This window comes from Myotis nattereri (genome assembly GCF_964212035.1).
Source record: "Myotis nattereri genome assembly, chromosome: 16".
NCBI classification, from domain to species: Eukaryota; Metazoa; Chordata; class Mammalia; order Chiroptera; family Vespertilionidae; genus Myotis; species Myotis nattereri.
Genome location: NC_138091.1, coordinates 39401487 through 39427806, shown reverse-complemented (window position 1 = coordinate 39427806; position 26320 = coordinate 39401487). Strand labels below are relative to the sequence as shown.

Below are 26320 nucleotides of genomic sequence, written 5' to 3'. Positions count from 1 at the left end.
ATTGAACCTCTTTTCATGCGTTCATTGGTCATTATGTGTCTCTTTTGGAGAGATGTCTGTTCGAATCCTTGACCCATTTTATAATTGGGTTATTTATCTTTTCATTGTGGAGTCGTAAGAGTACTTAATTTTGCATTATGCATGTCTCACCATGTGAGTAGAAAAATGAAAGGAAGAATAGCAAGTATTTTACACACCACAGAGACATTAGAACACTTTGATTGACTTATAATTCCATGTAACCTAGTTTCAGGGATCATTCTGGTAGTTGGAGAAATCTGACATTGATAGTATAAATGTAGTAAATATAGCACACATATAGAATCTTCAGTCCTAAGGGGAATACTGAGTTAGTGGAGATAAACTGTTTTACTGCGAGAACTTTTTGGTATCTATGAAGTTCTCACACATAATAAATTTGAAAGTCATGTGCGGTGGAGAATATTTGACAGATTCTGTTGGAGTTTGGTTTTTGGTGGGTTTTTTTTTCCTTTAGCTAAGTTGTATGGAAACCGAAGAGATAAGTATCTCATTTGTGGCATTGTGAAATTTTCCAGGGGAAGGAAACCTCTTTTTCTTGCAGGCAGTTGAAGGAAATTATCGTTTCTGTCTTTAAATTCTCATAATTGACTTTCTCCACCACAGGCCTATAAAACTATGGGGTATGTATAAAGCCATGAATACTTACGTTCATTTGCTCTTCTGAACATAAGTATTCTAAACCGAATCGTGTTAATTTCAGAAGAATAGGACAGTGTGTTTAAAATTAGGCACTTATGCGCAAGTTGTCATTGTGTACAGGGACTGCTTATCTTTCCAGGGTAAGATCTAATCTTATCCCAAAATCTGATTAGCAGCTGCTTATTGGTGTTTCTGGCATACAACAGCCGACTTTTCTCACCTCCATCACCAGCACACCACAACAAGGTAAGTAGAGCATTGACCGTTAATGAGAGCCCTCGGCCAGGTGCAGGCTCCTGAGAGTGGAGTCAAGGCCAGCACAGTCTGGGTGGGGAGGAACAGACCCTCGAGGTCAGAGGCACAGCAGTCTGCAGGAGAGAGAGTTTCCAGAGACACAGAACTGGACCTCAGGATTATAAACACTTTCAATCATCAGTGCTCTTTGATGCTCTAAGTCTGTTCCCAGGCTGTCAGTTTCCTAGGGATGCTGCAGCAAATCACCACAAACTGGTAGATTGAAGAGGACAGGAACGTCTTCTCTCGCAGTCCATGAATGTCCATCCCACTATTGTGTTTTTTCCTGGCTGTTTTGGAGGGTTGTGCGTGCCCTGTTTTGTCATCCTGCCAGAGAGGGTTTAGGGCAGAGCTATTGCAGACATCCCAATTCTCCATAAAGACATTGTTATTCACGGGCATATCCGTTAAGAATTGCATGCAGCTGTATGCCATAGAAAAGCCCCATATAACAGCAGATACAATAAGAGCCTTTGTTTCTCTCTCGTGTGAAGAGCGCACGGAGAGAAGTAGGCCAGGGCTTAGGAAGCAGTGCCACATCGTCAGGAGCCAGGCTGTGTCTCTGCTGCATCCTCTGAGCCCCTGGCTCCCATGCACAGTCCCCTCTGCCCCAAAGTGGCTGCGGGAGCTCCAGCCCTCGTGTTTATGCCGCATGCCACGGGTGGGCAAAAGGGCACGTCTCCCCGCTGAAGGACCTGCCTCAAGCAGCTTTTCAGGAAATCCACATGACACTTCCTCTTTTATCTCACTTGTCACAAGGCCACACTTAGCTGCTAGGGAAATGTTTTCGCTGCAGATCTCAGTGTGCCAGGTGAAGACAAGACGGAGGTTCTGCCAGGCAGGAGAGAGGGAATGGATGTTGGGATGGGTAACCAGCATTCTCTGCTCTGATGGGGTTATATTCTCGGGGCTCTGAAGACAACACTTTGGGACTGAGGGTCTGATCTGGGAAGTGACCTACATTTGTAGCCCTGGGGTGAAAATATCCTGCTCTAGAACAACAGCCTTGCAAATGATTCTTACGACAACCCTTTGGTAAGTTAGAGAACTGCCTGTGCTCCCCACTTGAGAGGAAAGCAGTGATTTGCATCTCCATTTTGATCATTTCCCGAAGTAGCCATTGGTCCTTCCAGGCCTGCGTATGCTCTAACAGGGGTGGGGAACCTCAAGGGCCATTTGGATATTGATAACATCATTCGTGGGCCATACAAATTATCAACTTAAAAATTAGCCTGCGATATTTAGTCAGACATTTAACTAACTCACCCTAATGCCTTGGCAGGGCCAGACCAAATGATTTCTCGGGCCTTATACGGCCCGAGGGCCAGCCGTTCCCCACCCCTGCTCTAGGAGATAAAGCAACGCTTTGGTAGAGCTGCCTCCAGTTTACAGCAAATCCACAAACTATAATTACTAAAACTCGCATCACAGTGCAATGAGAAGAGCCCCCCGCCAGGGGTCGGGACCCTGTGCCCATCTGGGGTTTACGTGAAATCCCTTTCCTGCCTGCACATCGGGGCAGGGGCTGGAGCTCCAGGTCCCTGTACACTGCTTGGGTTTGAACTTTGAGTGTTTACTTATAGACCCAGAACTAAGAAAAGTGCTCAGCCATTCTGCCGAGCGAGGTTTTAGGCGACAGGACATCCGTCACTGCTCTGGATCCTGGTTTTAGATGGCAAGAAAATAGACATATCTTTCTGTAATTCACAGCCCTTCCTGGGGGCCCAAGCAGAAAGTCTGGCTGGCCCCTAGCAAATCATTACTTGCTAATTGTCCAGGAATTTTAGTTCTGTGGAATATAGACAGTCCATAGTATGTGGACTTAATTTAGCACATTTAAGTAGCTGTGTGAGTCTTTGCCCCGTCACCTCCACCCTAGTCATGATGACAGAAAAAGCATTGTACATTCAACCATCAGGCTTGGATTCTAATTCTGCCCCAGCACCAGATAGCTGAGGATCTTTCCGCAAATCCTTTAACTGTAAAACATGTAAATCCTTTAACTGTAAATCATGAAGAGCCCTTAGAGCACTGAGATCGATTTACTCGTTTATCTCTTCAGTTCATTTTTCAGATGCCTTTGAGCAGGCCCTGTGCTCAGCACTGGGGGGCACAGGTGAATAAGGCCTGATGGCTGGTTCCATCCACCTTGGTGACTTATGCAAAGACCAGGCTTGGAGCTGTTACATGCAGAGGCACATCCGTCCCCAGCTACTGAAGATGGTAAAAACCACTGGGTGGAGTCTACTCTTTAATGAGACAGATTTGCTCTGAGCCTTGATCACACAATTAATTAATTAGTGAACAATCGTGGTAAATGTCGTAAGCTTATATTCCAGAGGAATCCAACTGGGAGAAGAAGAGCAGCGTGGCTGGAGGGTTAGGCAGTGAGGAGGCGGGAGGGGCCTGGGGCCAGGAGAAGCCCTCGGGAGCCTGGGAGCTCCACGCAGCCTAACGGTGGGGCCGGTCCGCTTCCTGATGGGAGCAGGAGTTCTAGCTTTCCTGTGGCTGCAGGGGAGGTCCAGGTTCAGGACACAGGCCTGAACAGCACACAATATTAACCAAAAAAAGGAATAAAATTAAGTTCCTCATTTATAATTCTGGCCGACACAGAACATTAATAAACAACAGGCTCTGGAAAAATGAGACAGAAGGCAGTGCGGCCTGTCTGTTCTCCGTCTCTTCTGAATGACACCTGTGAGGAGCCCCAGATGAAAGGCGGCAGGTGCCATGTCAGCTCAGGGCCCGACAGGGACAGGGTGACGGGAGAGTTTTAAATGTGGACTATCTGGGCTGTTTCATGTCTTCTGACCTACCAGGCATGGGCTGTTTTTCTTCATCTTTAATCTAGTTTGGGATTTTTTCCTCTCCCGGCCCATTGGCGGGATTTAAAGCCCAGCTTTGTTCTTCAGAAGGACCCTACTCCATCTGCCACCAGCTGTCTCCTGTCATTATCTGACTTACACCAGCTTCCTGGGTCTCAAAGAGGGAGCATCCCAGAGCCACTGAGATCAAACAGAGAGCAAATCTGATGATGAACCAGGAGAAACAGGCCAGAGTTTATGCCTCATCGGCCTGTTCCATTCATTTGGGTGAATTATGCAGGAACTGGCTGGGAGCCCCATCAACCGTAGGCAGCTCTGCCTCCCGCTCTCAAAACCCAGGGATCCAGAGATGGAAGAAACTGGTGGGCAACTTCCCGACTGTGGCCACAGATGGGCACATTGCTCACCCTCATCTCTTAGAATCCATACTGAAATTGGGTCAGAGCTCCATAGAACCGTCTGAGGACCAACAGCCTTTCCTTTGTCAAATCCTTGTAAAGAAGATGAAGGACTTTTGGAAATAAGGCACCTTGATGGACCATCGAGTATGGTAGGGACTTCTGTGTTACAGTGGGAAAGAAGCTGGCATTGTTTTGAACCAACGTTGAGATTTTATCAGACTAAGAGGCCGGGGCTGATTTTTCAAGGCCTTCTTGGTGGCAGAAACATACCGTGTCATGAGAGTTTAGTTGGCCCAATGTGGTCACCTGTTCACGTAGGCGCAGAAGTGCTACATTCATTTTTAAGTCAAGGGTAACTTTATTCTTTCAGTACACTACTGAGTGAGTCCTGACCTTGCTACACACGTTAAACATGGTTAGTAATCATTTAGGCTGGCAGGGGTGGCTCAGTGGTGGAGCATTGATCTATGAACCAGGAGGTCACGGTTCAATTCCCAATCAGGGCACATGCCCAGGTTACGGGCTCCATGCTCAGTGTGGGATGCAGCTGACCAATGATTCTCTCTCATTATTGATGTTTCTATCTCTCTCTCCCTCTCCCTCCCTGAAATCAATAAAAAAATATTTTTTTAAAAAAACTTCATCATTTAGCTGCTCATTCATGCATTCTCATGTATTTTTTCCTCCCTAAATGTTTATGTTTATAATCTTTGCTCTGTACCTAGACCAAACATGTCAAACTCGTGGCCCACGGGCCACATGCCTCATTTATTAGGTACGTTTTAGCCTTTGAGTTTGACTGCTTGACCTAGACTCTCTATATACATGTTACAAGTATTTTATTTGTAAAACAAATAGGTTATTTTTTGAACCTATTATTATGACTTTAAAAAAATCATGACAGTTTTCTCTGGTATTCCAAGTCAGTTGAAGGAGCAAGGGTTAGGAAAATAACTTGGCAAAATGGCAAAAGGATGGGTTCTTCCTGGAAATGGCTGTCCCTGAGTCTGCATCCTGAACCGTGGCATCATGGAAGCCAGAGCTGCTTGCAAAGGGAAACTAATAGGAGTCTCCCCTCAGTGGCCCTCTTTCTGGTCACCTGTGTGAACTGGTCTAAATTGGGGTGTGACTCTGGCAGAGGTTAACCCTCCGCGTGGCCGTGGATTTGAGGAAACCCTGAAGCCCAGGGTGGAGGCAGAAACATTTGACCTTTCAGAGCGAGAGCAATCGCCGTCTTCATCTAAGGAGGCCTGTTGGCTTTTTTCTTTTTCCTTTTTTCCCTGGGAGGAAGTGACAGCTGAAAGCCTGGCATTTTCACATGGCCTATTTTCCCCGTGGGAAATGTTTTAAAATATCCATTAAGGCTGCTTTGTATATGCAACAGAAGGGCATATCATGCCCCTCCAATGAATATCATTATCTTCGTCTGCAGAGCCAAGGCCTCTGAGGGGTCGCGAGGCTGTGCAAACTTCTTGAGGCCACAGGGTTTGGCAGAGCTCAACTGTGTTGAAATCAGTTCCTTCTCTTCCCCCCACTCTGTCTCAAGGCAAAACCTCAGTAAGCAGATGTTTCCAGGAGTTTGTTGTAGCCTCGTTTAGCCCTCGAAAAGGGAGGGAAGGAAAGAAGGAAGCTGGGAGTGAGGCTACCTGTATAATGTCCAGAAAACTATGATTTTTTTTTTTTTACCTTGGCTTTGCTTTCCTGTCTCATTATGAGGTTACACAGGAATGGAGGGGGTTAGACTGAGATGTGGGTAGTTGTTACTTAGGAACAGCCCAAAGCATTGAAGAAAACAGGCTTTGGGGAGGAATTAAAGATTTCTTCCCAGTAAGCCACACTGTCACGTGTTCCCGTAAGTGGCCACAATGGAGTCATGGTTAACTCGGGTCCATAAGCCTGACCAATGCAGAAGGGTTACCCGGCTTTCAAAGCAGGTTTCCCTTGGTGAGCTTCGTCACTCTGTCATATAAACAGCAAACGACAAGAGAAAGAAGCAGTGATTCGGTGGGAACGTGAAGAAATGGGTAAAAGCCACAAAACTGCTCAGTGACTCATTGGACAGCCTCTGGTGCCTGTTTTCCTGAGATGCTGAAAAAAAAATAAAAATCCAACTCCCTTTTTAAGAGAGTTGCCAAAAGGCTTCATGTCCAAAGAGGGAAGAGGATTTGCCTCTGATCATCAAATGACTATTCCACCTCCTGGTAGGAAGATGGAAAAGGGAAGCAACGCGGGGGGGGGGGGGGGAGTAGCACCTGTAACAGGACAGTAGGACGTGTTTAGAAGTGAGCCGCAGACTGTGTCTACATCTGATGGACCAGAGCTGTGTCACATGGTTACTTACATATTCTGTTAGCTAGACATGTTGTCAGTCCAACAAAAACCAAAGATCTCTGCTTAAGTGGGGGAAAAAGGAATCGATGTGGGTTAGGTATCTAATAATGTCTGCTGTGGGGGCGGGGGTGAAGGCACTCAGGCCCCAGTAAATGGAAACCGAGTGATTCTAACAAGTCAAAGTGAGCACGTTTTCCACAGCCCATTGACGCTGGATGGCGTGTGCCCTGTGCCGCTCTCGCACCGCCAGCTGTCCACAGGAAGCGTACAGTTGTTTCCCTGGAGAGGCACCATTCCCGCTGAACCTCTCTCCTAATTCTTCCCTTTATTCTCTGCATGTTTTGTAAGAGGAACTAGCTCCATCTCTCAGCTAACAAAATAGCCTTGAGGGTTGGAGTGCATTTTAGCATGGAGCGTCCGAAAATAACTCCGCGCTGAAGTTCCAGGATGAAGTTGTCCTCTGGCGATCGGGTAGAAATAAGTCATTATCCGTTCGTCAGCCCGCGTGGCGCTAGGCGCTTGCAGTGGCTTAGAGCTGGCCTCTGCACCTCCTTCTCGAGCATATGGACGCCTCATAGCCTGGCTCCATAGAGAGGACTCGGTGGACCCCGAGTTCATCAAGAAAGGAGGCTCCTGAAACATTGGGTTAATGGATTTGTCCCAATCGTGGAATCTTGGGGCCTTGGGCTGCAGAGACCCAACAGGGTCGACCCAAAGGAATGGCCGCGTATTTGAGTTGCATGACATGGCATTTTCTTGATGACAGTTCTGCGATTCAGGTTATGTCTACAAATATTTCTCTTTGAAGTGCATCGAAATCATGATTTTTATCCATTGAGGCATTTACATAAAAATTATTTCTTCACCAAGGACCCGCTGACCCCAGTTTCCTCCCTTTGCTTTATGTTTACCGACATACTTGGCTCTAAATGTACTGCTGCAAAGCCCAGGGTAATCGATTAAACTCTACCACCGGTTGTGATCGCTTAGCATTCAAGCAGGATGATCATGGGCTCCATGTAGGAAATTGGTAGAACCCTTTTCCCCTCTTCATCAGAACCAGATTTCTTTACAAAGCCTTTGATCCTTGGGGTGAGGGTTAAGTGGAAACATTAAAAATAGATGCTTCGTTGAAGGAGGAGGATGCACTTTGCAGGACAAATACCCGTAACCGATCTTTGTGTTGACGTGTTTTCTTAGAAAATGTCATGGAAACCTCAGGGAGCAGCAAGGATAAGAGCGGATACCCACTCCAGCCGCATACAACTTCCAGATGTGACCAGGAGAATTACATCTAAAGCAGAGTGCCTGGTTGTGTCAGAGTGACTTCTGATCCTCAGATGCCTGTGTAGTGCTAAACCTTAGCAGGGTTTTGCAACTAAATGCAAAGAGTCTACATTAAGAAGAGGGTCTTTAAAAAAAAAAAAAAAGAAGAAAGAAAGAAAGAAAGCGGTCTTAAAACAGAGAGAGAGAGAGAGAGAGAGAGAGAGAGAGAGAGAGAGAGAGGGAGAGGTTTAATAACAGTCGTCACAATTGTCTGCCTACAGACTTCTCAGGAATAGTGAGCTGCTCATAGTTAATTGCATGCACACGTGGCCGTCTCCATCTGTAATCTAAGAAATGAAATTAACAATAACAGAGGAAAGCTCATTACAAACAGATGTGTTTACCACCAAAACGTTAGCCCGGCAGAACAGATCCCTGCCCCCGAAGACGGCTCACTCCTTTTCACCAGAGCTCAAGGACAAAATAGCCGTGTAACCGAATCGTTTTAATGTGAGTCGTAATCAGACTTGACTCCCCGTGGTTGTCTCCCCTTAGGACCATGGTTTTCACACATTAACGTGGGCAACTGACATCCCCAGGAGATGAAATGTCAAAGGGACCCTGGCCTGTCGGGAGATCAGCTCCATAAACCGGAGAGGACTTACCTTTCCCAGGAAACTTCATTGGTGAGAAAGTTTAACAGCCAAGACGAGAACAAGAACAACAAGAACGGAAGGACACACAAGGAAGGGTTTTCTCTCCTCTCTTGCCCTGGGGGGAGAGCGTTGCCGCCTCATTTCTTTGGTGAGAGAAGGTGACGCCTTCCCCTTTCCCACCAGAAAACCTATGTCATCCCTCTTAGCCGTGTAAGTTCACCACTGAAATCAGTTAACATTTCTACAGTGTTCCTGAACAGGTGACAATGTGTCTCGCACTTGATTATCCCATCCTTAACCCTCGACCTTAGCGAGATGTTTTTATCTAGATGAGCAGCCCAACTTGCCCACTAGCTGCAGAGAGTCCGACAAGCCCTCCCGCCTGTCCCAGCCATCGTGGCCCTTTTCAGGAGGAGGAGAAAGGAGGTCCAAACACAGCATCTCTGGGAAGAGACATTGTCCCTCATGGTAGCCACTAGCCATCGGTGGCTGCTTAAACTTAAGTGACTTCAAAGTAAGTGAAAATTTAAAGATTTTGCTCCTGCCCCATTATCATGACTCAGTGGTTGAGCGTCAACCTATGAATCAGGAGGTCCCGGTTCGATCCCGGTCTGGGTATATGGCCAGGTTGTGGGCTCGATCCCCAGTGTGGGGTGTGCAGGAGGCAGCCTATCAATGATTGTTTTCATCATTGATATTCTCTCTTCCTCTCTCTCTCTCTCCCCCCCCCCTTCCTCTCTGAAATCAATAAAAATATATTTTAAAAGGAAAGATTCAGCTCCTTAGTAGAAGTCACTATATTTCAAGTTCTCTGCGTGTAGCTGGTGGTTACTCTGTAAGACAACACAGATACGAGACAGTCCTGTCTCTGCAGAGGTCCCATTGGACACTGGGGGGCTGCATCGTTAATTTCTCTGATGAACAAACCTTTCATCTTTCAAGACCCGTGAGAAAGTCTCCCAGGGTGAATTATGTGGCACACTACCTTCCCTGTCGCCGTTTCCATCTGCATCCACGAACAGAGGCCAATTAGACCGGTTTAGCTGTCAAGAGCTGCGGACTTGATAAAGGATCATAGAAAATGATCTTCCAGAAAGAACAGACTGTTTGAGCAGCTCGCATCCTGGAGGCTGAGTCAGATTCCGGCCTGACTTAACTTCTCGGGAACAGACTGTATCAAGAAGAGGACCGCAGGCTCCAAAACCCACATTCATTGGCACGGCTGTGGCAGCAGGAGCCCTCTCCGCCTCTAAATCCCTTCGACCTGCGGCCCTTGACCTCACCTGTTCCCCTCAGTAGGAATCAAGAAGTATCTGTTTTTCTGCTCTGGCTTGGACCTGTGGGCAATAGTAGGAATGGAAACCTAGAGATGTTGAAGGTGGGAGATGCTGCTACCTTTCATTCCCATCTCGTGATATACAGGCTGCGTCTGTATATGTTATCTTTTGTCCTGTCCTCAGAGGAAAGTGGTCTTCTAAAAGAAGTAAGTTTGGGCATCTCTGGGTCAAGTTCATCCTGACACCAGAACGAGCCTCTGCCCAGTACATTACTGAGTCTGCCCACCGTTAGTTCAGTAGGGTCGGACCCATCAGTTGAGTTAAAAGGCGAGAGTTGAAATCCTGGCTTTGCCACTTACCAGCTTTGGATCCTGCTTAAATCACTTTCCTGGGCCTCAGTTTCTTCATGGTTCACCTCGCCCTGTCCTCCATGACCCTCCAGGGCCATTTCACAAGGTAACAGGCAGTAATGCAAGCCCTTCGAGAGCTAAGCAGTAAGTGTTTCTGACCCCCTTTCCTGCACCAGAGCACCCTCTGAGGGAGGATGGACGAGCAGGTAAACTGGAAGCCTTTCCCATCCCTGTGTGTGCAGGCGGAGCAGCGGGCTGTGGAGCGGCCTTTGAACTGGTTACAGGGGCCCACGGCTACCATTTGGTTTTGTTACACTTCCTCTTCCCTTTTATTTTTTTAAACACATTTATTATTGATTTCAGAGAGAAAGGGAGAGAGAGAGAGAGAAATATTAATGATGAGAATCATTAATTGGCTGCCTCCTGCACGCCCCCTACTGGGGATCGAGCCTGCAGCCCGGGCATGTGCCCAGATCAGGAATCACACCTGGGACCCTGCAGACCCCCGGCCAATGCTCTACCTACTGAGCCAAACTGGCTAGGGCCCACTTTTCTTTTAAATGTTGACTTTTCTAAGGTTAAGCCAGTTAATAGAGGAAAGAATACTGTTGTTTTCTAGAATACTCGCCCTCACATTATTTCTGTGTCCTCAAATAAAAAGAACAGCATGTAGAGGTACGTGCACAAATGCAGTTTAACGGCACCCCCTCTGCAGAGAGGACAGAAGCACTGAAGACGAAACCCTTGGGCGGGACAGGCAGCGCTGAATTTCCGCCCTAATTGTGACACCACTGTTTGCTTCAAGTAGAAATCTGAGCCTGCCCTGAGTGATATTTTTGTTAGGCTTTTGTTTTGCTTTTTAAAAAATAAAACAGTAAAACAAATTTCAAATGTGCATAGCATGTTTCTGCCACCCTAAGGCCCAGCTTCCGTGTTTCACACGAGCTGTGCAAACAGAACCGCAGTCTAAGATGAAGGATCGGAGGTGTCCGACGCGGTTCGGAGGCACAGAGAGCTGAGCAAGTGCTGTTTTTGCCGTCCTTCAGGCTGAGCTCCAGGAGGCATTGCTTAGGATGCATTGAAAGTCCCAGTCGGAGGAAAGCGCATCAGCGTGACCTCCTGTTGTTTAGGGAGAGAGGAAGAGAGAGGCACGCGTGTGCCTGGCACCTGTGGGTGCTCCAGACTCTCCGGCACACAGCAGCCCAGCGCAGAGCTGCTTGGTGAAAACTGCGGAAGCGAAATGCAGAGTTCGCACAACAGGCAGGTAGGAGGGGACAGTTCAGGTGCACCTGTGACCGTGCTTTGCATGATGGAAGGCCAAGGTGAGTGTCTCACCAGTCCCATCTCCACACCGAGCCCAGTGCATCCGTGTGAGACTAAGCACCAGAGACGACAGCGGGCGAAAAGAATGGGTTTTTAAAAACACGGAAGATGTTCGGCTGCCGTGTGGATTCAGCCCAGCCGTCCTTCACTGACAGATGAACCTTCACTGCTGCTCAGCTCCCCGTCTTAGCAAAGAAACGAAGAGCCATCATGAGAAAGAACTGTCACTTCTTGAGGCCGGGGGAGGGAAGGCGGTGTCAGCCATCATTTGGGGGAGGCTCTCGGCAGGCACGGAGCGCATGGGAGCAGCCAAACTCCAAGACAGACGCCTGCACCTCACAAAAACCAAGTCCAGACCAGGAGTTAAAAGGCACTGGTTAGCCGAGATAGAAACTGGTTACTGACAAGCTTCTCCAGAGCAACCAGACGGCCTTGATCAGAACCAGACCCCCGGCTTGTCGTGGACGGGGAGCTTTTAAATTCAGTCTTTTCTGTTTATTTCGTGGCCCAGATCTTCACTCTGGCCTTTGTCCTGAGAGCTGATGAGCCCCTCGTGCAGTGTGGGCGCACAGACAGGTGGGTAGCGTTGCCTGTACGAGGGAGACTGGAAATCACCTCCATGCCCAGGAATATGGTGCATCCTTGTGATGAAATATCACACAGTAAAATGTGATCCTGCTTTATAGTTAACAGCATGGGAATTTGTTTAAGATGAGCTCTTAGGTTGTTGTTTTTAAGAAAAAACTAGAGAGCTAGTTTATTTAAGATCATTCCTAAGAAAACACACACACACACATGCACACACATCATTCTTGAATGAAACATAACCAAAACATTTATATATACATATCATTTTCCTTTTTGCTGCACTGTATCCTGTTACAACAAGTATGATCATATCTGCATACATGAAAATATCATATCTGCATACATGAACATGTGAATAAACAACTGAAAATAACAAGTGGGCGATGAATATTTTGCCATAGGCTGCATGTTTTCAAAAATAAAGCATGAAGTTATAGTTGCAAAGATCCTTGGGTGTCAGGAAGTAAATATCTCTCAACATAGCTACGCGGGGTGGCTATCTGGGAGAGATTAATTGGGAGTGATGAGTGACCTGCAGGAAGAATCAGAGGCACCTGAAGAAAACTGGGCCCCTTTGGACGTTGCATTCAAGAAAGAGACAGGGATCCACCTTCCACCGCCTCTGTTGGGTTTAATCGGTTGAATAAATGCCAGCTTCTGGGCAGTCTCCCAGCCTTCTTGCAAATAATGATAGGCTTTTCCAATCCGTGACAAAAATAAGGGCAGCATCTGGGGCACATTATCCACCTGCAGCAAACGTGAGGCTTCTGAGCATGTGCCACACCATCTCCTCAGGCCAGGCCAGGCTCCTCACGGGAACAACGGCCCGTTCTGTCTTCACTCAGTTAAACAAAGCTGATAGGATCTCGGATGCTCTCAAATAAACATGTCTCCATTTATCTCTGATTGGTTCTTAGATAGTCACATAAACTTGGCCTGGGTGGTTTTTATAGGAAACAGCTTTGTTCAGGACTGGCAGGGCATTACATAATGAAGATCCTTCTTGTATTCCTGTTTTATTTCCCTTCCAAACTATGGTCCTGGAGCTAACGAGGTCTTTAATGAGCAAAAGCCTGATTTGTGCTAAAATAAATTGCTATGAAACTTTATCTAATGGACATACCACCTGGTATACCGTAGGTGTACAGTGAATCATTTTTATATGTTTTTATTGATTTCAGAGAGGAAGGAAGAGGGGGAGAGTGATAGAAACATCAATGATGAAAGAGAAGCATTGATCGGCTGCCTCCTGTATACCCTCACACGGGGGATGGAGCCCCCAACCCCAGGCATGTGCCCTGACTGGGAATCAAACCGTGACCTCCTGGTTCATAGATCGATGCTCAACCACTGAGCCATGCCAGCCAGGCATGAATCATTTTTAAGATGAAATGAAGAAATGGGCTAGCTAACTAGGAAATGATAGGCTTTGTGGTTTGAATATCTGCACATTTTAAACATCTTATTTTAACATCAGAACTTCAGACAAAACCATCAAAGTTTTTTTTGTAATTGATGAGACAGTGACACGTGTCATGCTTTCGTCTGGAAGTGGTGACACCATAACTTTTTCTTACAAGTAGGGAGATGTAGCTTTTGTATGATAGAGCTTTTCATTAAGATTGCAGCTTTATTGATGGCCGGTAGTACCAATATCTGCACAGTGATCTCCGCAGATTGCTAGAGAAGCTATCGGCAAAGCCGTTTATCACCAGGTACAGCAGTTGTGCCCCAATTTCTCCCATCATACTGGGGTGTCCCTCTAATGCAGTGGTTCTCAACCTTCTGGCCCTTTAAATACAGTTCCTCATGTTGTGACCCAACCATAAAATTATTTTTGTTGCTACTTCATAACTGTAATGTTGCTACTGTTATGAATTGTAATGTAAATATCTGATATGTAGGATGGTCTTAGGCGATCCCTGTGAAAGGGTCGTTCGACCCCCAAAGGAGTCGCGGCCCACAGGTTGAGAACCGCTGCTGTAATGGCATCTCATGAACCAGTTGAAATATAACCACATATGTTCAGGTGGGCATCGTGGTAGTGTGGATTACAGAGATATGTATGAATTCTTTTTTTTTAACTTAAACCTTTTCAGGTACTATTTAAAGGCTCCTCTCTCTGCCATCTCCATAGCCCGTCTGTCCCCACATTTCCCGGGAGGCATGTTACTTATATATCTGTCCTGCTATGTTACCGTTCTGCGCCTGGCAGTTATATTTAACCCTGTTTTTACGTAAGTGACATTATATTTTCTGTTTCATCCTATGGCTTCCTCTTTCCATGAGACACTATGTCTTGGAGATCTGTCCATGTTGCTGCAGGAAGATTGAGCTCATTCGATTTAGCTGCTACATAGTATCGCTAGGTGTAAATATGTTCCGGTTCATTTAGCTTTGCCTTGCCGGTAGAGGTTTATATAGAACTTTATTCAAAGAGTTTGTCGACATAAGGATTAAAGCACCTTGCACAGCTTGGCAGAGGACCTATACGAATCTTTCTACCAGCAAAGCCTGGTTAGACAAGTTAGTACAGCTGTGAAGGCGGATGTTAATCACGAGAATAAAACAGGGCTACATTAAGAGCAAAAGTGAGCTGTCACCAGACATGGAAGTCCCTTAGTTCTTTCTTGGAACAGGCAACATGCAATGAGGCCAGTGTAATCAAAGGCAAAGTGCCCTCCCCGAGCCCGAACGGTCAGCCGGGCGGATTCGGGAGCCCGAGGCGGGCGGTGAGCACCTGGCTCAGTGCATGCCATCCAGTGTAATAACTATAATGGTTCCCAAGTCACATAAAATCACCCTGCTCATATGATCTGGTTTGGGTGATAGTCTCACATCAACAAAAAATTTTAAGTAGGAATTTAAAAAAGCAGAGAGTTAATAAAACAAACAAAAACACATACAAACCTGCTTCCCACGAAATTGAACATCACAGGAATGTTGCCAGATTCCGCTGACAGCAGTGTTTTTTTGGTGTTGCTTGTGTAGTCAGCACATGGGTGACATTTAGACCCAGGCTTGGCTTGCAAGCGTGATTCATGAGGACACGTCAGATGGCGAACGTGGGGGAAATTTCCCTTGGTGTTCAGAGGGAGCAGCTTGAAGGAGCCATGGAGCTCTGGGCGGTTGCAGAAGTCACACCGCAGGGCGCGCCCCCATACACACACACACACACACACACACACACACACACACACACGCCCGCCGTTCAAAACAGACTTGTCCAGAAACTCAAAATCTGAACTCCAGCCCTCAATGACAGCCATTTGGGTCCTTTAAGAGAAACATGTGGAAGGGAGGGGTTGAAGGGGGCCTAATATATGAAGATGGAAGATGATTTGATTTCGGGTGGTGGGCACATGGCTTAATATACAGATCTTGTATCATAGAAATCTACACCTAAAACCTATATGACATATGATTTTTTTAAAAAAAAAAAAAAGACAGGAAATTTAAGACCCACACAGCATCAGCATTTGGTGCAGCGTGGTCCAGGGGTTTATTTTTAACACTCTGTACAGTGATGGTGACGGAGGTGGCATTGCTGATGAGGAAAGACCTAGGAAGTCCTGATAGGAATGTTTTGAACACAGGCTAACAAAGCCCCTGCGTTTAGCAACAGACTCACAGAACTTGAAATGTTTGTTGTTTTTCCCCATAAAAGGTCTAGCTTCGGGTTTGTGGGTGAGACTTCATTCGTGCCTATGAACATTGGTTTAGCCGAAAATCTCTTTTTCCTCCCCCGACCGTGTATATGACGGAGCATCTGAGCCGAGCGTTTTCCACTTTCATGAGGCTGTGCTGGCAGGCGTGTGACCTGTGACCGCAGGGTTCCTGCTCCACTGAATAAGGGGCTGCCAGTGCCCGGGACGGAACGAGGAGGCTTTGCCTGCATCGCACTAAAGGGGGAAATGTTGCTAACTCGGCAAGAGTCAAGGCTGGGTGTGTGTGCCAGCCATTTCTGTGTGGCCTTGGGTGCAGCCAAACTTAGCTTACATGGGAGGCAACTTTACCTAGAACCTTCCAGTGAGCAGGGACAAAAGGATGCTTTGTTAAAGATTCAGTCGTTCCTTACACGTACTGAAGGTTCCAGCGTGTGTGAGACAATGCTGGGGGGGTGGGGGGGGTTAAAGACAGATTTCTGCATCCTGGGGCTTTGTAGTCCCAGAGGAACCTGCTGTGATTCTTTTCCCTTTTTGCTTTGGTTTCCAGGAAGCTCGAATGGAGATTAACTTAATACTTAAAACCTCATTGTCAGCCTTGGTTCTGGTCCAGTTGCGAGCTCCGCCACATGCTTTGGGAACTGTCTTTTAGGCTGCGGTGTCTGTCCCCCAGGTGTGTGTGTGTGCATGTGTGTGTGTGCATGTGCGTGTGTGTGTGCATGTGCGCGTGTGCTCTGCGAGGTCAGGGGAAAGAGGAACGTTGGCTCTGGCGCAGGCCTCTGGGGAGGCGTCCTGAGTGAGAGGAGGAAGCAGCCCTCACTGTTGCCTCTTTATGTGTTTCACAGGCGGGTCATGGCACACGTTGGTCCCGGCAGGTAGAGGGAGCAGCCACAGCAGGATGAGAGAAGCCTGGGTGCTACCTGGGGGTCACGCAAGCGAAGGATGGGGGTCCAGGTTTATGATGTAGGAAGGCATTCGAAGGCCCCGTCCATCAAACGGGGCTGCTCACAACCCGAGGACCAGTGAGACCTGTCCACCTGAGACTCCTGAGTCTCAGCGCCACTCCCCCCCACCCCCTGCCTCCCTGGCCTCACGGAGCCTCCTGTCACAAAGCCCATTGGAGCCAGTGGGGCGGCTCCTGCCACGTGATGTCCTGGAGGCGCCTGTTCCTCCGGCACCAGAGCTGACACACCGTTCCCTGTCCTTGGCCAGGCGGCACCGTGTATGAGCCCTCAGGCAGCCGGTGCCTCAACATGGTTTTTGTTTTGAAAAACTGATGAGAAAATTTTGGAAAGAGTATGTGTTTCCTTAATGTAGAGAAAAGCATTCTGATTCTACTTTTCAGACACATCTTTAGACTCGCCCTCCCATGACCCCTTCGCGTGAGATTCCAGGGGCTGTGCATTTTATAAATCAGTGACATGTACCAAGCAGATATCACTGTATTCCTCACGCGGTAAACAGTGCATTTCACTCACAAGCTGCTTAATAAAAGTGCAGGCACTGGCATTACGCATGTAGGAGCTGGCGAAACTCTTAACGCCTGCCGTTTAGGTAACGGTAGGGCATCGGTGTCTACGGGCTGGTCTTGCCACGTGCTGTGGTTGTGTAACCTGTGTCGCTGCGGAAGGCTGGCTGCGGGAGTGTATGGGAACATCCACACTATTTTTGCACATTCTTACGAGTCTTAAATTATTCCAAAGTAAAAACACGTTTGTTGTTGTTGTTTTCTGTTTTTGTGGGGTTTTTTAAAGCAAGACAGAATCAACGGGATCATCGAGTGTAGATTTCAAGCTCTAGTGTAGCAGTGGCTCCCCTCGCCCCTGGCATCCTCCGCAGCCCTGGCGCTCCTGCCCACGTAGGGCTCCGTGAGAGGCCCCTTCAGAGAGGATCACCCTCCCAACGCCTGTGGCTCCAGGTGGGGACATCGGGGCCCTCAGAAGTAAAACGCAGTGCTCATTGGTGATTATTGACGAGAACCTGGGGAGGGTTTAGTACCGTTGCTCTCTGTAAATCCCATAAGTCACAGTGTAGACTGGCTGCGACCCGGGAGACAGGAAACGAGGCTCTATGCCCCTGCATCTTCTTTCTGGTGTGTGGGAGAGGCCCTCATCCTACGGTCGATCCATGCACAGCCAGCTGGGTTGGCAGGAGGTGGCACAGTTTACCCCTCAGGGTGGGCGTTTGCCACAGAAGGCCCGTGTCCACCAGAGGCAGGAACCCGGGACCCGGGACCTGGAGGAAGTCCCCTGGCTGCTTGCCACCTTGGCGTCCACTCCGATCCCCAGGAGGACTGGGCTATTAGCGTTCCTCTCCCTTCCCAACCAGGCCCAGGTCACTGAAGTGAGGGAAGCCTGGGCACCTCGGCTCACTTCCAAGGAAAATACAATCGCAGTCATTTCCTCTCGTATTTGCTTACGGACTTTCAGGTCGCAAAGCCCTTAGATGTTCCCTAAGCTGCGCCTCGCTCCAGGCTCTCCCCTGGGCAGACTGGCTTTTTTCTATTTTATTAATAAGGGGCATGACCTCTCCAAGGTCATTCACTGGGTTTGTGTTGAGGCAGCAGCCACAGAAAACATGTCAGTGGATGAGCATGCCTGCGTGCCAGTGAAAGTTTATTCACAAAGCAGGTGGTGGTCTCGTTTCCAAAAAAAAAAAAAAAATTGTGTTGTGAATGCAGACGTTTGTTTAAAAGACGTTAAGACCAGAGCCTCATTCTGGGTGGATTTCTGAAAACCCTGGGGTGGGAATCAGTGTCAGAGACACAGATGCGGTCAAACCCGATCTCCGACATGCATTGGCCATGTGACTCTGAAGGTCACCATCACCTCTGTCGAATGAGGGTAATAAGTACAGTAGGTCCTCGGCTTACGTCGGACGTCCGTTCCTATGGCGTGACGTAACACGATTTTCTCCCGAAGTCGGAACCCACCTACATAAGCACCATACGCACCTACGTCACTCACATGGAGCACATGCACAGCAGTAATGAAGTGAAACAGTAAAAAAAATGTAAAAGAAAGATAACAATTCCTGACCTTTACTTGTGGTAAATAAATAATAAAAAACAAAGCACATATGTACATACGTCGAAATGACGGAACTTTTTTTTTAATAAATAAATGGGAGATGGCGACGGAACGACGGAACGACATACATCAAGTCCGACGTCACCCGAGGACTGTCTGTATACAGCGAAAAACTGGGAGAAATGCTGACGTTTATCAAGGCGGGTGGTGCTTACACCAGCGCGCAATTCCCTGCCTTCTCACGGTTCCCCACCTTCCTCCCTCCTCCTTCCTTTGCCGCAGCATCGCCACCAGGATGGGCAGGTGGCTCCCGGGGAAGGGAGAGGATGGGAGTGAGACAAACCCTTGTGTTGAGGGCTGACTTTCAATAGATCACAGCAAGGGCGCTGCTCTGCTACATACAAAACCCCAACCCAGAAGCAGGTTTAGCACCTTTGGGGGCCGGCCAGCAAGGGGAAGGGACCGCAGGAGGTTGACTGTGGGAGCACACTGACCACCAGGGGGCAGCTCCTGCATTGAGCATCTGCCCCCTGCTGGTCAGTGCACATCATAGCGACTGGTTGACCGGTCGTTCCGGTCGTTCTGGTCGTTCGGTCATAACAGTCGCTTCGGCTTTTATTTAGAGAGATCATCAGAGCCTTGAGAAAGAGAGGTGTGCACTGCTCCTCATGGATTTGCCCATCTGAGCACTTTACTAAGATCGACTTCTTTTGGCTTCATCCCAGCCTGGTTCGATTTGGAACCTCGACATGGGAATGGGGAGTCGGGGGAAGGGTGCTGGCCTTGGCTCTTAGCCCACAAAGGTGCCCTTTTGTGACCAAAATGAGCAACCTTGCTGCTTCTCCCCGCAGGACCCCCGGAGCAAGCACAAGTTCAAAATCCACACCTATGGAAGCCCCACCTTCTGTGACCACTGCGGGTCGCTGCTGTACGGGCTCATCCACCAGGGGATGAAATGCGACAGTAAGTACCTTCTCTTTTCCAGCCCATGGCCAGACTCCCAGCCTGGGCCCGGGGTTCCCTGCGCGCATCGGGTGCAGTAACGTTTCAGCTCCAACTCATCGAGAGGGAGCACTCATTCCGGTATAGACCAGACCAATAAAGTGTCGGATTTTTCCCCAGCCAAAGTTCTGGCTTATTAAACGACTTCACTGCCTCATTATGGACCCCAGAAAGCACCCAGTTGATCCACGACGTTGGTGCTGTCACAGTTTTTCGTGGTAGAAATCCTCAGTCCCTATGAAACGCAGACGCGTCAAACCCCGAAGCAGATGCATGCGTTGGAAAAAGACTCCACGCTCTGCGTTTGGTTCGGCTTCGGAGTAAGCTAAGCGATTATGGTCGCTGTCCTCCTGGGTCTCTAATGAGTGGGCGGATGTGGAAAAATCCAGGAGGTTCTCCTTAAACTGAAACCACAGTGAAAACAAGAGACAGGGTGGCATCTCACTGAAGTTCACTGGCCCTGCGTGTCCCTGGGCGGCTCAAATTTCTATCCGTTCAGTTAGGATGAAGTCACCAGCGACCACGGGTGAGGACAGCCACCCACCTCCGTGCCCCTTGCCTGTTCTGTGTGTATCTCCACTGGCTACCAGGGGAAAGAACAGCTATGGAACTCTTGGCTTTGACAGTTCCTATATGTTGAGATGCATTTCCCAGACTATTTATTTGCTTCGGTAAAAGTGTATACTTTGAGGACACGAAAGGTAATGACTAAGTCTGTTTTTCTAGTAGACAAGAAAGCGTCAGGGGAATACCAGCATCTGGCCATTCATTAACGACTGTGATTTCGGCCAGGAGCGCAATATGTGTATCCTAAATGGAGCAAACACGGGACATAAAAATAAAGACACATGAACTTCACAGAGTAGATGGGCAGTTTCTCAGAACACAGGGTTCTCCGCTTCAGCAGGCTGTGGAAAACTTTTTAAATCACATTAGTTTTTTTCTTTCCTTTTTCTTTAAATATATTTTTATTGATTTCAGAGAGGAAGGGAGAAGGAGAAAGAGATGGAAATATCCATGATGAGAGAGAATCATTGGTTGGCTGCCTCCTGCACGGCCCCCACTGGGCATGTGCCCTGACCAGGAATCAAACTGTGACCTCCTCGTTCAGTGGTTCTCAACCTTTCTAATGCCGCGACCCTTTCATACAGTTCCTCATGTTGTGGTGACCCCCAACCATAAAATTATTTCCGTTGCTACTTCATAACTGTAATTTTGCTACTGTTATGAATCGTCATGTAAATATCTGATAGGCAAGATGTATTTTCATTGTTATAAATTGAACATAATTAAAGCATAGTGATTAATCACAAAAACAGTATGTAATTATATATGCGTTTTCCGATGGTCTGAGGCGACCCCTGTGAAAGGGTCGTTCGACCCCCCAAGAGGTTGGGACCCACAGGTTGAGAACCCCTGTCCTAGTTCCCAGGGCGTCACTCAGCTGCTGAGCCGCACCAGCCGGGCCAAGCTGTGGAATTTCATAGCCTAACGTAACCCAGGGATCTCAAAGACATGGTTTTCAGGGCTCTGCAAGTGCACATTGGAGGTGCATTTGTAAGTACATTTGTCACTGCGTTCAACGTTGGAACAAAAAGGAGTGCTTGAATGTGTGACACACTCAGCCCTGACGCGTTGAGGGTGGCGTGGGAGACCGGATGCTGCCCGGCGTCACTCACTGAGAGGAATGTGTAGCCAGGTTTCTCCTGCTGCATCCACTGCACCGAAGCGTCCCCGGGCCTGGGAACGGGGAGCTAGACAGTGTTGCCGCTGGTGCACACTCTTCTGTAGGAGCCGGGGCTCTGGTCCGGCGTCACTGTAACGAGAAGCATCAGTAAACAAGTTCTTGAGGCCGAACTGGGACTTCACCCAGCATCCCTCACAGCTGGCTTCAAAATGTGTTTGGATCTGAGGGCTTTGTTGGTTGTTCATGAATGTCTTAATAATAAGTAAATGGTATAAATTTGAATTTATTATATGCTAATAAAAGAATACTCATCTGGTTTACATATTAGGATTCCGCTTAAGTCTTTATTGGAAAATGGGTTCTGTTGGTTTTTTTTTAAAAAAAAAAAATCTGAAAACCAGTGCTTTTAAAAAAATATTTATTTTTATTGATTTCAGAGAGGAAGGGAGAGGGAGAGAGAGATAAAAACATCAATGATGAGAGAGAATTATTGAACGGCTGCCTCCTGCACGCCCCACACTGGGGACCAAGCCCACAACCTGCGCATGTGCCCTGACCGGGAATCAAACTGTGACCTCCTGGTTGATAGGTCAGTGCTCAGCCGCTGAGCCACACTGGCTGGGCTGGAAACCAGTGCTTTTTGTTTTGTTTTGTGTTAAACTCCTTACCTTGGAGTCCTGAGGCCTCTGGGGTGGCTGCCTGTGCTCCTTCCGGGGGGGAGGAGGGGAGAAGGCAGGTGGGTGCCAGGACCCAGCCCCTCCCTTACCTTCTGCAGCAAAGGACCCTCTGCCTGCACGTTGTAGGATCGTAATCCTTTGGTGGGAAGAAGCTTATCAGCCACTTGTCTGGGCCAGCCTCTTAGTTTGCAGAGTAAGAAATGGAATCCCAGAGAGCAGATAAGCTTCCCAAGATATAAAAGCCACTAATGGGAGAAGCCACGACCAGAACAGAGCCCCGTGCGCCTTCACCTCCCTCCCCCTCCCCGTGGTCGGATCCTTCGCAGAGGCTGTGGCCTTTGTCTCCTTTACGTTGCAAATGCTTCCCAGGCGCTTGAAGGTACTTTCCAGAGTCAGTATCTTTGCTAACCCAGATACATGGCTTTGAACAGGTGACTTTGGAAATAGAAGCCTGTGCAGAACCACGTTCATGAATCAGCTCATTGTTCTTTCTTCCTGCGCCCATCATCCTGCCTTCCGGGCTCCATCCCAGCACACAGACATCCCCCGCCATGCTTTTTGCAATTTCGTTCACCCAATTGAAATTCAACCCTCACAACGAAATGGCATGATGGCTCCACCTCGCAGGTCACAGAAGGGCCCCGGGGCACCCCTGGGGGACCGGAGCCTGATAGTGCAGGGACCGGATCCTGACGGTGCAGGGACCCTGGAGCCTGACGGTGCAGGGACCGGAGCCTGACGGTGCAGGGACCGGAGCCTGATGGTGCAGGGACCCCGGAGCCTGACGGTGCAGGGACCCCGTGGCACCCCTGGGGGACCGGAGCCTGACAGTGCAGGGACCCTGGAGCCTGACGGTGCAGGGACCGGAGCCTGACGGTTCAGGGACCCCGGGGCCTGATGGTGCAGGGACCGGAGCCTGACGGTGCAGGGACCCTGGAGCCTGACGGTGCAGGGACCCCGGAGCCTGATGGTGCAGGGACCCCGGAGCCTGATGGTGCAGGGACCCCGGAGCCTGACGGTGCAGGGACCCCGTGGCACCCCTGGGGGACCGGAGCCTGACAGTGCAGGGACCCTGGAGCCTGACGGTGCAGGGACCGGAGCCTGACGGTGCAGGGACCCCGGGGCCTGATGGTGCAGGGACCGGAGCCTGACGGTGCAGGGACCCTGGAGCCTGACGGTGCAGGGACCCCGGAGCCTGATGGTGCAGGGACCCCGGAGCCTGATGGTGCAGGGACTGGAGCCTGACGGTGCAGGGACCCCGGGGCCTGACGGTGCAGGGACCCCGGGGCCGCAGCGCCTCCACGCAGCCTCGTGCCTGTGCTCTGCACAGGGTTCTTCACAGGGTGTCTCTGGTTCGCTGCAATGACTAGTCTTTTTTTCATCCTCCCCCGTCTCGCCCACGAAATGTCAGCCGGGAAGGAATGGCATATCATGCCAGGCGTGTATTTGTTGTACTTGCAGTAATATTTAAATATTTGAAGTCAGGTTTAAAATATCAAATACAAGTTCTTTAAACACACACACACACACACACACACACACACACACAATAAACCAAAAGCAATGCATTTAAGCCTTCTTGAAAATACAGAGTTCGCTTGGGAAAGGAAAATGCTATGAATTTCCTCTACTCAACCCACAGCTTCTCATGCCTTCTAAGTGGTGAGCTGGGAAGGCATAAGCAATTCTCTGGCAGAAAGTGGCCTCTGTGTAAAATGTGCGTGTTCTTTGCCTCTGTGTCCGTCGCGTGTGGATCCGTGTGGGCTCCGCAGGCACTGCCCGGTGCGTGCTGTGCCCTGTTACATCTCTGAAGCGGTCACAGAAGACCAGGCAGGGGGGTTGCTTCAGTTACGACTGAGCCAACATGGTGTGGACATTTAGAGGGGATTGTGGTGCACAGGACGCCTGTGCTGTAAGGAACATCTGCTCCCAGTTCTCCATGTGGCCAACAACATTATAACAAAGTATCCATGTCACCAACAACATTATAACAAAGTATCCATGTCACCAACAACATTATAACAAAGTATCGAGTTAAAGGGTGTCTCATTTTCACTTGCGCTCCTCCAACCAAAACACCGAGCAAGTGACGGTTCGGGTCCATATGCCCAGCCTCACTCACCCTCGCCTTCTCGATCCGCAGCCTGCGATATGAACGTGCACAAGCAGTGTGTGATCAACGTGCCCAGCCTCTGTGGGATGGACCACACGGAGAAGAGGGGCCGGATCTACCTGAAGGCGGAGGTCACCGACGAAAAGCTCCACGTCACAGGTAAGGCCTGCTTGGGAGGTGGCGGGCGCACAGCTTCCCGGCGGGCGGGCGGTCGGATGCGGGCCGGGGTGACACCGAGGCAGGGCGAGACACCTGGGCTGGTCGTGGCCTCGAGCTGGTCCCACTCAGAGCCACTGATCCCCATCAGCGCGTCTCCCAGGAGACTGCTCTGGACGCGGATTCGAGACGCTCAATGTCATTCAGAGTCGTCACTGCCGTGTGGATTGGGGTACTCTGACAGCGTGGCCAGTGTAGCATCCCCTGGCGACAGGCGGGCGGGGAAGGCAATCAGGCAGAATGCTGTGAGTGAGAAGAACTAGGGCAAGGGGAGGCGTCAGGCGTGATGACCTGGCAAGTCCATCTTAGTGACAGTAACAACAGCTTCCCCCCGCGTTAGGCATCATGCTGAGAACTCGGCGTAGATTAATTTATTTAGTCCTCACGACCACCCGGTTAGGAGCGTCATTTCCCAGAAAGGGAAACTGAGGCACAAAGAGTTCAGTAACTTGCTATGTCACAGAAGAAGTAAGGAGCCAGGCTGGGAACCAAGGCCTTTTGACTCCACGCCCTGTGCTCCTAAGGAGCCCATCACCTTCACCTCCTACAAACAGCCCGGCCCCGGGGCTGCAGTCCTGTCCACGGGCCAGGACACTCCCTCCTGGGGCTGTGACTGCGTGGGCTCCACTGCAGCCTGGCTTGGCCTCTGGTTGGCCCCCGCGTCCACTTTGGGCAAATCAACACACTCGATTGAGTTACCCTGGAGTCTCGCTGGCCCAGGACCGGTCCGGTGTCCTCAGATACCTGCTGTACTTGCCACGCGCCACTCATGTTGACTTGTGGTTCGGCTCTCAGGTGTCGCCCTCCTGGCCTTGCTCGGGGGGGTTCCCTCACGTACCTCCTTTCCTCGGACAAGGGCACTCATCTCCATGTGAGCAGCAAAGGTGTCACGTGGCCATTTGTATAGGAATGATAAGCGATGCTAAAAATGGAAAGACTAACTTTAATGTTATTGACTTGCAAATAGCAGAAGATACTATAGGAAGGGTGGGGCGAGGGGGGCGGGGAGAGACCAAAAGGGTCTATTTAAGGGGAAAAGAGAGAGAAGGAGCTACAGAGAAAGCTCACTTTTGGAAACATCCTCATATTTTTTTATTTGAAAAATAAGCAAATTTTCTAACCAAAGCTGTCCTCTCAGATAAGAATTCAGGGACAATTAAAGGGCTTTGAGGTATTACTCATAGGCTCTGGATAACCTTATGAAACAAACCAAATATAGCCAGCGGTCCAGACTGCATGGTGAATAAACTCCCCATCTCAGACACACAAGGAGCTCGGGGGGGCGCGGGGGCGGGGGGCGGTCTGCCCGCCTCGGCCCCACACCTGCTTCTCTCCCTGCGGCTAAGGCTCCTACCTTGTCGGACTCGTGTCTGGGGGGCACGGAGCATGCAGTTTAGGAGAAAATGACCCTAAAACATCTCTTCTTATGAAGGCACTAATCTCAGTAGGAGGTAAGGGATTGAGAAGTGGAAAGTGAATGCCTATGGGCTGGACACTTCAATGGTCATCCTTCGCTTTATGAAGCCACCGCCCTTGGCAATAGAATGGCCATCACGGCAAACTGTCAGAGCTTCCCGTGCGGTTCGCAGCTCCTGCAAGGCCAGAATGTAAGGCAACGTTCCTAAATGCCCAGCTCTCACTCATTGTGCTTCTGAATACAGCAAAGCACAGCCTGAGCGCTGGACCCGGCCTGGGGCTGCCCTGGAACGAAAGCAGCCACCGTCCGGCGCTGCCGACTTTTCCGGTCTCCCGTGGGCCCCGCAGGCCCGCAGCGGGGACACTGCACAGAGGGCGCCGGTGCCCTGGCTGGGGGCACAGGGCACCAAGTCGCAGAGAAAGGTCGGGTCGCATCCTGCAAGGACGGCCAGGCAAGTCCTCCTCGGGCCTCCCTGCTGCTTGCCCCACTGCTGCCCTCGGTTCACAGTCGTAGAGGCATCTC

General features: G+C 49.4%; 1 protein-coding gene across 1 annotated transcript in view; it reads left to right on the top strand.

Annotated features, from left to right (window-relative positions):
- Positions 1–26320, top strand: part of PRKCA (protein kinase C alpha) — a 282419-nt gene that overhangs the window by 183398 nt on the left and 72701 nt on the right. Inside the window, exons 4-5 of the mRNA XM_081109906.1 lie at positions 19538–19649; positions 24196–24324. Of these exons, the coding sequence (XP_080966032.1) occupies positions 19538–19649; positions 24196–24324 (241 nt within the window). The remainder of the gene's footprint in view (positions 1–19537; positions 19650–24195; positions 24325–26320) is intronic.